At 46.3% G+C, this 11498-nt stretch overlaps 1 protein-coding gene across 2 annotated transcripts; it reads left to right on the top strand.

The window, feature by feature from the left end:
- The first annotated feature begins 4977 nt into the window (after nt 1–4977).
- Nucleotides 4978–11274, top strand: LOC118083490 (C-X-C motif chemokine 13-like). Of its 2 annotated transcripts, XM_088660616.1 has the most exons (5): nt 5682–5832; nt 6820–6943; nt 9591–9673; nt 10238–10271; nt 10302–11274. In XM_088660616.1, the coding sequence occupies exons 1-5, from the start codon at nt 5769–5771 to the stop codon at nt 10309–10311; spliced, it is 315 nt and encodes a 104-aa protein (XP_088516742.1). In that variant the 5' UTR covers nt 5682–5768; the 3' UTR covers nt 10312–11274. The 2 variants fall into 2 exon arrangements, with proteins under 2 accessions (XP_060135114.2, XP_088516742.1); XM_060279131.2 differs by having other exon boundaries at nt 4978–5832; nt 10238–11274.
- Nucleotides 11275–11498: the final 224 nt, after the last annotated feature.

The raw sequence follows: 11498 nt of genomic DNA, 5'->3' as shown, positions 1-11498 counted from the left end.
CAACCGAATTGAGCGGAGACCGTTGCAGAGCAAACACATATGCAAAAAGCGAAGAGCCGGTCTTCTGCTACTGTTGACAGATGGCACGCCTCCCATGGTGCCATAAAAAGGGCAGGTTGTCATGGGTTCTCACAAGCATGCTGCAATTCAGGGAGCCTGTGGTTGTCCAGGTGTTGTTGAACTCCTTTTCTGGAGGGTAGGACCTGAACCAATGGCTTCACGTTACAAGAAAGGAGATTCCAACTCAGCAGCCGGAAGATCTTTCTGATGGTAAGAGCAGTTTGACAGTAGGACAGACTCTGCTTCTGAAGATGGATGGATGTGCGCACTCCATACATTGTAAAAGCATGTTATTTCTCCCAAAGTATCCCGGATCCGGTGGGTTGTTAAGGCTACTGTGAACTGTAGTTCTGTGAGGGTTAAACTACAGTTCCCGGGATTCTTGGGAGGGGAGAGTGTGCTCTAAAGCAGTGTTTCCCAACCAGTGTGCCTCCAGATGTTTTGGGACTACAACTCCCATCATCCCTAGTTAGCAAGACCAGTGGTCAGGAATGATGGGAGTTGTAGTCCCAAAACATCTGGAGGCACACTGGTTGAGAAACACTGCTCTAAAGGTACAGTATGTAAGCAGTCAGTATCACAGTCATTGGTAAAATAAAAAAATTCCTTCAGTAGCACCTTAAAGACCAACTAAGTTTTTATTTTGGTATGAGCTTTCGTGTGCATGCACACTTCTTCAGATACCTTCAGATATCAGAATACAGTCATTGGTATTCAGGCTGCCAGCCAGCCATCATCAAGTCTCCCCTAAAAGCACAGGATTTTTCTGAATTCATCAGAGACAATATATCCAGGTTCCAGCACAGATTCTGACTTTTCTGTACCTTCTGTTCCCCACTTGAACCGCCGATAAGACATTTTTCTGCTGATTTCTTTCGATGGTGGTTGTAAATCCCCTCTCACAAACATAGTCACATTCTTTAGAGGCAGCAAACTTTTGAAGAGAGGGGCATTCCCAAGAAAGCCGTTATCACGACAAAGAGGAAGGGGGTGAGCTCTTTTCTATTGAAGATGCCAAAATGCCTTGTTTGCGAGAATAATCAGGGTAGGAGAAAGGGAAAGGGGAAAAAAATGCTGGTTCAGTTTACCGATTGGACCCCTAACTCTGCCAAAAACTATCTTAGGGGCTTTTTTTCCAATTTCAGAATGCATGCATTCAAACCAAAGACCAGTAAGAAAGCAAGTTCCCCTGTCTGAATGATTGTAGGAGATCAAGAGAATAAATTTCTTTTAAACTATTGTATTTTGTCTGAAAGTTTGTTCTGCTGTTGCACACCACTTTTTGGGAACCTTCCCCCCCTGGTAGATACTGATAGATACGGTAGATAGATAGATAGATAGATAGATAGATAGATAGATAGATAGATAGATAGATGATAGATAATGTTCCAAACATTTTTTAAAAAACAGAATGAAAAATGTGAGTAGTAACACTTCCTTCAAACAAGCCTGGCTGCTCCTGCCTTTCTTTGTTTGTAGCCACTGAGTCAAGTCAGAGCAGTGACTGACAAGTGAGTTGCTTAGACATCAGACAAGAGGAATGATTGGGGTCCCTAAAGAACTGTTGTTTTCCCCTCCTCTTTAATACAGGATGGGTGTGACACCTGGCTTGAGAGCAGTACATGTGAAAAGGATCTAGGAGTCTTGGTAGACCACAAACTTGACATGAGTCAGCAGTGTGATGCAGCAGCTAAAAAAGCCAATGCAATTCTGGGCTGCATCAATAGGAGTATAGCATCTAGATCAAGGGAAGTAATAGTACCACTGTATTCTGCTCTGGTCAGACCTCACCTGGAGTACTGTGTCCAGTTCTGGGCACCACAGTTCAAGAAGGATACTGACAAGCTGGAACGTGTCCAGAAGAGGGCAACCAAAATGGTCAAAGGCCTGGAAACGATGCCTTATGAGGAACGGCTTAGTGAGCTGGGTATGTTTAGCCTGGAGAAGAGAAGTTTAAGGGGTGATATGATACCCATGTTCAAATACATGAAAGGATGTCATATAGAGGAGGGAGAAAGATTGTTTTCTGCTGCTCCAGAGAAGCGGACACGGAGCAATGGATTCAAACTTCAAGAAAGAAGATTCCACCTAAACATTAGGAAGAACTTCCTGACAGTAAGAGCTGTTCGGCAGTGGAATTTGCTACCAAGGAGTGTGGTGGAGTCTCCTTCTTTGGAGGTCTTTAAGCAGAGGCTTGACAGGCATATGTCAAGAATGCTTTGATGGTGTTTCCTGCTTGGCAGGGGGTTGGACTGGATGGCCCTTGTGGTCTCTTCCAACTCTATGATTCTATGATTCTATGAATACACGTCTGTATCATTTCCTACTCCTTGGGATCACTGTAGTTCGCCCTTCCTTTTCTTCTAGCAACTGGATCATTCCTGTGGTGGTTCCCTCTGAGATCAGGTACTCTCTAGAAGTTAAACAAAAAACCGCCACACAATGAGTTTGTGTGGATGTCAAAGAATCCCGCACTCGCCCCCAATGGCGATGCAAACCGAATTCTTTGCAGAGACCTTTAAATGTCTTCTGCTGCAAAGGTACTCCTTAAGACAGGCATGTCTAAAGTCGGTTTCGGGGGCCTACTCCGGCCCGCCTGTCTGTTTAATCCGGCCCCTGTGGCAGTTTATCTCCTGGGGTAAAATAGAAGCTCAACAACTTCAATCCTAAAGAAAGCTCAACAACTTTGGTCGGCCCTCACACATGTTCACTTCATCAAATCTGGCCCTCTTTGAAAAAAGGTTTGGGCGCCCCTGCATTAAGAAGTCCCTGGTAAACATGCAACGGAATATGTGTTTACTCAGAAGTAAGTCCTTTTGTTTTTAATGGGGCTTAAAGGTAAAGGTAAAGGGACCCCTGACCCTTAGGTCCAGTCGCGGACTACTCTGGGGTTGCGGCGCTCATCTCGCTTTACTGGCCGAGGGAGCCGAACCAGAGCAGCGCACGGAATCGTCGTTTACCTTCCTGCCGGAGTGGTACCTATTTATCCACTGGCACTTTGATGTGCTTTCAAACTGCTAGGTTGGCAACGGGAGCTCACCCCGTCGCGGGGATTCGAACCTCCGACCTTCTGATCGACAAGCCCTAGACTCGGTGCAGGACAGTAGTCCTTGTGCCTTTAAGAACAGTGTGGTAGATACCTAGCAGGCGCTTGGTTGTCGGGGCTGCCACTGCCTTGCTCTGTGCTGCCATCTGGTGGCTTAAGATGCAACAGCAGCGCTTCTGATCTCCTTTCCTCCTTTCTTGGCAGGATCGGGCTATAACTGTTGCCCTCGGGAAACCAAATCACGTCTTCAGGCAAGGTCGAGGGTTGTTCCCAGGGCTCCTGAGGATCATGGCAATGGTGGCAGAGAACTGCAACCCTTCAGATGGTTATGGACTGCAACTGCTCATCGCCCCTGACTATTGACCATGTTTGTTTGGCCTGGTGGGTGTTGAAGGACCACAGGCTCTGTGATCCCTATTCCTCCTGCAGAGCTACAGTTCCCAAAGTAGTTTAACAGGGAACTCTGGGAATTGTCACTCTGCGAGGAGCAATGATTCTTCAACATCCACTTCGTTGGTCATGTTGTGCGGATGCCTGATGACCGTCTTCCAAAGCAACTACTCTATTCCAAACTTAAAAATGCAAAGCGTATTGCTGGTAGTCAACAAAAGAGGTTCAAAGACTCTCTCAAGGCAAATCTTTAAAAATGCACAGTACTATGAATACCGACAGCTGGGAAACACTGGCCTGCGAGCGCTCCAGTTGGAGAACAGCCTTTACCAAAGGTGTCATGGGCTTTGAAGACATTTGAACTCAGGACGCAAGGGAGAAACGTGCTAAGAGGAAGGCACGCTTGGCAAATCCACACCGTGATCAACTCCCACCTGGAAACCAATGTCCCCACTGTGGAAGGATGTGTGGATCCAGAACTGGCCTCCACAGTCACTTAACTGACTCATTGTTAAAACCGTGTTTATGGAAGACAATTTTACTAGGCTACGAGGGATCGCCAAAGAAGAAGAAGGCGATACTAGCAGAAGGGAGGTTTCAGACTGTTTTGCAGCCATGAGAGAGAGACAGAGAGCACACAGAGGGAACTTAGAGGAAGAATGCTGCTTGAATAGGCTGTCATTTCCCCCTTGCTACTTATATATGTTTCTTTTCTTCCCACCTCAGGTTTGGATGCTACTCACTAATCATAGAATCATAGGAACGTGGAGGCAGAAGGGACCCCCAAGGTTCATCTAGTCCAACCCCCTGCAATGCAGAAATCATAGCCAAAAAATCCTGGACAAGACAACCATCCAACCTCTCTTTAGAAACTTCCAAGGAAGGAGAGTCCACCACTTTCCGAGGGAGCCCATCCCACTGTCCCTCCCACCCTCCCACACGCATGCCTGCCACCTCACCTGCACACGTTCGGGTAGCGCAGGAGGCCGCAGCCCATCCCCTGGCTGCCTTGGCTGGGGAAGAGCAGCACCGAAGCCTCCTGGGGAGGGCGGTGTGCCTTCCCGCCAGGCCCTGACCACGGTGCCTCGTCCTCTGCCGCCGCCGTGTCCCACAACAGGCCCGCCGCACTCGCTGCCTCCCCGTCGCCGGGAGGCCTCAGGGCTCCAACTCAGCTGAGCCATCACCGCGCGGAGAGCCACAGGGCTGGGAAGGGGAGAGTGCGGCCTCTGGAGAGGCTTTGCCACCAGCGCGCACACAGTGCGGGGGAAAGGAGAAGGAGGCGCGGCGCGGAGTCCTGGCCAGACAGCCGGAACCCCTTGCTCACTTGCAAGGCTCCGGGGCGCTGCCTCCTCCTCCGCTGCCTGACGACAGCCCGCTGATTCCTGCAGCCAAGGGAGAGGTGGAGGCGGAGGCGGCGGAGCCATAGGGATTAGTGGCTGGTTGTGCCCTGCCAGTGCCCCCGAGAGGCCGGCGCCCTGGCGCAACGCGCCACTAGGCCCTATGGTAAAGATGCCTCTGCGAACAGCTCCGTCTACACAAGACTTTTTAAAAAAGCAGCCCTATGCCAGTTTAAACAGTCATGGCTCCCCTCCCCAAAAGCATTATGGGAACTGCGGTTTGCTAAGGGTGCTGTCTGCTATTCCCTTCCAAGAGCTACAGTTCTTACAGAGGTTCCTGTGAAGAGGGATTGATTTGGGAAACCACTGAGTGCTGTAGCTCTGGGAGAGGACTAGGGTTGCCTTAACATCTCTCAGCACCCTGAACAAACTACAGTTCCCAGGAATCCTGGCAGGGAAACTATGGCTGTTTAAAGGGCCAGAGTTGTATTTCAAATGTGCAGAGGCTGCCTTTGTATCATGGAGTGCATAGAAAAAGAGACGATAGAAGAATAGCAGCAGCAGCAGCAAAATAAAGTCAATTATTGAAACAGAAAGAAGACAGAAGCACCGGAAGATTGAAGGAGGAGGTGGCAAGACCTGTAATGGAAAGGTGGCTTAGAAAGGAGAAGTGAGAAAGGACATCGTTTTTTTGGAAGTTTTCTGTGCTTCAAATTGCCAATTCAGCAATGCAAATTCTGAGGATGGGAAATGGGCTATGAAGATGATGCAACTGTTGTATATATGATTTCTAAAAATAGCCCCTTGGCTGATGATGTAAAGGCCGGCTCTATGGAATAAATAGAGCCCGTGTTGGCCACCAAAACTGCATCCCGGCAAGCGCTGAAGGCTGAGCTCTTCCTTTGCTGAGTGTGCAGCTGACAACCAAATCCAGAATGGGATCCCGCTTCCTGGCTGTGCTGTTCGCCCTGCTTCTTACCTGCCACATCAGCTACGCAGGTAAGCATCATCGTGGGGTTTTCTTCTCCCGCTTTTCCCCCTCTGCTCGGTCATTCATGATTACAATCTTAAGTTTATCCCTTTGATTCATTTAATGTTTTTTCTATACTGCCCAGGAACCAAGGTCCTCTGGCCAATTTACAGAATGGAGGTTAAAAACCGTCAAATTTACAAAGCAAACTGCTTTTGTCTTTTCGTTTCCCTGCCACCCTTATGTCCGTGGAGCTCGATTATTTGCCTCACAACAATCCTGCGAGGGAGGGCTGGGCCTGAGAGACAGTAGCTAGCTCAAGGCAACCCTTTCTTTTCGAGGTGGGCAGAATTCTGAACCTGCCAGAAATGTATTTACTTCTACATTTCGATGCCATCTTTGCTCCAAAGAGTTCGAGGTGGGACATGGCTCCCCCCCATCTGCTTGCTTGGGCAGAAACTGAAGACCACACCTATGGAGTGAGGTGAAGCTGCAAACATTGACTGTACTATTGTGCCTCCTCTAGACGCAGGCATGTCCAACAGGTAGATTGTGATCTACCGGTAGATCACTGGACGTCTGTGGTAGATCACTGGCTCCCCCCCAAAAAGCTAAACAAATTTGGCTCCCCTTAAAAAAGCTCAACATTTTTGCCCTGCACTCCCAAAAAACAGGGCTTTCCTCTTCCCTAAAAACAACTTTGACCCAAACCCCTAAAAAACGGGCCTTCCTCCTTCCTAAAAAAAGCTCAACAACCTTGACCTGAACCCCCAAAAGGGGGTAGATCACTGCCAGTTTTTAACTCTGCGAGTAGATCGGAGTCTCTTGGGAGTTGGCCAACCCTAGAGCATTTTGCCTTTCCCAAGAAATCAGTGAGAAACTATAGGATTAGTGCTAAACAATGTAGAGATGCTGTACTCAGTAGGCAGCTCTGCAAAGCCCCAGGTGCTTTGAAATGCCTTTATCTCTGCCTAGAGACCTCTCGAATTCTCAATCGCTGTATCTTCGGCCCGCAGGTATCTTTGATCCGCTGATAGGCTGCAGATGTGCAAAAGTAAGGTCTACCTTCATCCCTTCTTCAAAATACGCAAGTGTCAGTATTTTTCCACCTGGAAGCGCCTGCAACAAGATGGAAGTGATGTAAGTGACCTCAGTCATGCATGACCATCATAGCAGAGATCCAAAATAACTTGCCATACGTCCAGAATTTCCCCAACCTCTCCGGAATACTGCAGTTGGAAGCAGTGTCCAGGCAGAAATCGCTAGAAAAAAGGTCTGGGAAAATCTGGAGGCATGGCAACCCATGTTTTCTTAAAAATACCTCAGACAACAAGAAAAGCTCAACAATTTTGGGCAAAACAGCTCAACAACTTTGCCAGAAAAAGTTCAACAACTTTTCTGCCCGGATTTTCACTGTTATGGCAATCGTAACATAACTAATGCCTCCCCCCCCCCAATCTTTCAACTGATTTCTGTCTTCCGGTGTGGAAACAAGCCCTGTGTAAACGTTCTGTATATAAAAAGAACATGCTAAAGTTAAGTTCCCTGTCACTAAAAAAGTGCAATTCTACGCATGTTTACCTGGAAGTAAGTCTCACTCTTCAGTGGGCCTTATTCCCTCATTAGCAGATTTCCTCTATTTCCTCTTTGCAGAATGTTATTTCCTGTGCCGTGACAGCTCAGTCAGTAGTCAATTTCAGGGCTGTGGGTTTGAGCCCTACATTGGGCAAAAGATTCCTGCTTTGCAGGGGGTTGGATTAAATGACCCTCGTGGTCCCTTCACTGGAGAGCCAGTGTGGTGTAGTGGTTAAGAGCGGTAGACTCGTAATCTGGGGAACCGGGTTCGCGTCTCCGCTCCTCCACATGCAGCTGCTTGGGCTAGTCACACTTCTCTGAAGTCTCTCAGCCCCACTCACCTCACAGAGTGTTTGTTGTGGGGGAGGAAGGGAAAGGAGAATGTTAGCCGCTTTGAGACTCCTTCAGGTAGTGATAAAGCGGTATATCAAATCCAAACTCTTCTTCTTCTTCTTCTTCTTCTTCTTCTTCTTCTTCTTCTTCTTCTTCTTCTTCTTCTTCTTCTTCTTCTTCTTCTTCTTCTTCTTCTTCTATGAATCAAATCCATTATTTTGTTTGGCCGTTATCCTTGCCATCTCTTGTGTACTTTTTGTGTTCCCACGCTCCTGCTTCTCAGAACGTGCTGGGAAGTGTGGTGCTATCTGCATTACTTGCCATTAAATAACACCCTGACATGTGCTGTATTGTGCCTATGGTGAGAAACCTCTGGCCTATGTGGTCCTAACTGACCTCCCCATTTGGCCCATGAGGTCATTTTGGTTACAAGAGATGTTCACGCATTATGCAACACACATGTAAAGGTGCATTGCGTGAATGACATTCCTGCATCGCAGGGGGTTGGAATGGATGACCCTCGGGGTCCCTTCCAACTTGACAGTTCTTCTTTTTTTGCCGTATAATATTTTATTAATTTTTTACATTACAATGATCATATCCATCTCCTTATTTCCATATTTTATCACTTTGGCTTTTTCAAGCCTTGATTTCCATCAAACCCTTCATATGATTTTCTAACATTTATCTCTAATATCTATATTGATTTAGGTTATTACAAAAAAATATCTCTAAAATCCAAATTACAGCGACTTTCCTATTTTGCAACTTACAAAGCTTCTTGCAATCCCACCCATGTATTTATTTGATTAATATTCTTGCTGCTGTTACTGCATATTGGAAAAGTTTTAAGTCTTGTTTTTTAATTCCAGTACCTGTAATTCCTAGTAAAAAGGCTTATGGGTTTTTTTTTAAGCAAATGTATACTTCAACATTTTCTTAAGTTCATTATATATCATATCCCAAAAGCCTTTCACTTTCTTACATCCAGCTTGACAGTTCTATGATTCTATGACGGCGCAGATGCTGGATTTCAAAGTCAAAATAGCAACTAGATGCCTGAAAAAAATGTAGAGTTGTTGTTGTTGTTGTTTAGTCGTGTCCGACTCTTCGTGACCCCATGGACCATAGCACTCCAGGCACTCCTGTCTTGCACTGCCTCCTGCAGTTTGGTCAAACTCATGTTCGTAGCTTCGAGAACACTGTCCAACCATCTCGTCCTCTGTCGTCCCCTTCTCCTAGTGCCCTCAATCTTTCCCAACATCAGGGTATTTTCCAAGGATTCTTCTCTTCTCATGAGGTGGCCAAAGTATTGGAGCCTCAGCTTCAGGATCTGTCCTTCCAGTGAGCACTCGGGGCTGATTTCCTTCAGAATGGATAGCTTTGATCTTCTTGCAGTCCATGGGACTCTCAAGAGTCTCTTCCAGCACCATAATTCAAAAGCATCGATTCTTTGGCGATCAGCCTTCTTTATGGTCCAGCTCTCATTTCCATACATCACTACTGGGAAAACCATAGCTTTCACTATACGGACCTTTGTAGGCAAGGTGATGTCTCTGCTTTTTAGGTGCCTGAAAAAATGTAGAGTACCGGTAGCAATTGCAGGTACTGCTGTTACTTGCATTGCTATTCCTGGGTGCAGGCTGCAAGTTGTCCTTCCTTGTTATCATAGAAGGGAACACAAAAGTGAATAGACAAATAGGTGGGTGACTTACTCAACGCTCAGCTCATAGCTGAGCAGGGGGCTGAAGATTGGTCTCTGTGCCCATCAAGCAGTCTCCTCTCAAAGGTTTCTTAATGAGGCTTCTTCCAGTTCAGCTTGCCCTGCTTTGCACAAACTGCTAATTCCGAATTCTTTCCACTTTGCTTGTTTTTACAGAATCACACTCAAGCGGAGAGGAACCAGAGTTTGTGTCAGCCCTGAAGCAAAATGGGTGCAGAATTTAGTGCGAATTATTAAAAGTACGTAAGTTCTGTTATAAGAATTTTAAGGTCTTAGGTATATAATAAATGTTCATGAATGTACAAGGCAAACACGTACATAAATATATAGACCAATGACTGAAAACAGTACAGGAAGACAGTCCAACAGACATTCCCCCTCCCTGGCTGCCTTTGAGCCTGCGAACTGGTTGGTCTAGCCTGCCCAGCATTCTCTAACAGCCCGGAAGCAACATTCAAGGTCCCAGGCAGCGATCGTTCTCTGCTCTCCTACTTGGAGATGCCCCTACCCCCCCTCTAGTGCTGCATTTCGGATAGCATGCCCTTTTGGCCCTAGAATGGAATTTCCCCATCTTTTAAATAAGCAGCCTGCAGAATCTGCAGGCCGCCAAGCTGACCACAGTATTACTGGATTCTTGCCCACAGGCCTGCCGCGAAAATAAAAAAATAGGAAGTTTACTGATCCCCAGCCTTTCCGTTCACCTTGGTCGGGGGTCTGCAGGGCTGTGTCAACACAGAAAATGCGCTTTTCTGATTTTAACCATACTGTATTCCATTTCTTTTTTATTTACAATTTCATCGCAGGAACTCAAAAGTCTGCTGCTGCTGCTGCTGCTGCTGCTGCTGCTGCTGCTGCTGCTGCTACTGCGGAAAACTGATGTCTGTGAGGGCCTTGGAAGGCAAAGGATGAATGGTGCCCTGGCCAGTTCCAAATGTGAAACTCGACACTTTTCCTCTCTGCTTTTCAAATCCTGTTTGCTCAAAACAATGGGGGTGCGGGGGGGTGGGGGGTGAAGAGAGACCCCCCAATCCTGCCTGAGTCAAAAATTAGACTGGGCTTGTATTTCTGAAAATCTGCCTCTCTCTCCCCAGCTCTACAATTCTATGATTCTAACTCCACCGCAAAACTATAGCTTTAGATGAGACTTAGGAAGACTTCCGCAGATGCTCAGGATATCTTAACACGCCATTAGGATGAACTGTGCATTAGGATGCGAGATTTTCAGAAATGCAAAATTGCTATAAACTACATGGGTGGTTGGGGGGGAGGTTCGCCTGAAGTTGAGAAGTGGCAACTGTTGTCCCACCGCTTGGCTGGAAGAAAATCTGATTGGGTTGGGGGTCAAGCAGAAAAGTAGGGGTGGAGGGTGGGTTCAGTGTCCCAATGCTGGTTGCCTTTTCCACATGTGCCATTGTAGCCCTGTGTCTCTCCTCCACCCCCTCCATTTCTCTCTGTCATTCTGTGTTTTGAAATGCAGGTTCCCAAAATTCTTAAGTTTGGCTTTTCCTGGTTCATCCTGTTTTCAGAAGCATGACCACTTGCTTTCTAGCAGAATCAAAATATGTTTAAAATACTGCTGGAGCAGGTGTTGTGATAGGATTAGAATCACAGAAGAATAATGTGGCAATTCACTTGTTAGCATAAATGAAGGCAATTAAAAAACACAAAAACATGCTATTATATCTTCTACCGTAGCAGACTGTTGCTGTTTCCTGTACAGTAATCTGTTTTTATAAATTTGCAATCCCGCTAGAATGTGATGATATTTAAAGTGATTGGGTTTTTTTTTTACTGTATGTTTAAGTACATAAAAGTCAAACAATAAAATTTATCTCGCTAAGTGATGTGTGTCCTTTTAATCGGATTTTAGAGAGTACTGGGTTTTAGCATTCACACACAAGCAGCTACAGAAGCACACAAAAGTGAAAGTCTTATATTTCACTAGCAGGGCAGTTCCATGAAAATGTCAACCTACAACCTACAGTTTTCTCTCTCTTCATTTTCATATATAACTCTATATTATACTAAAGATAATTTTGCATTAAGTTTCATGGCCTGGCAATA

This window comes from Zootoca vivipara, chromosome Z1 (genome assembly GCF_965207765.1).
Source record: "Zootoca vivipara chromosome Z1, rZooViv2.hap1.1, whole genome shotgun sequence".
Classification (NCBI taxonomy): Eukaryota; Metazoa; Chordata; class Lepidosauria; order Squamata; family Lacertidae; genus Zootoca; species Zootoca vivipara.
Note: the sequence above shows the minus strand (reverse complement) of the source record. Positions and strands in the feature narration are given on the sequence as shown.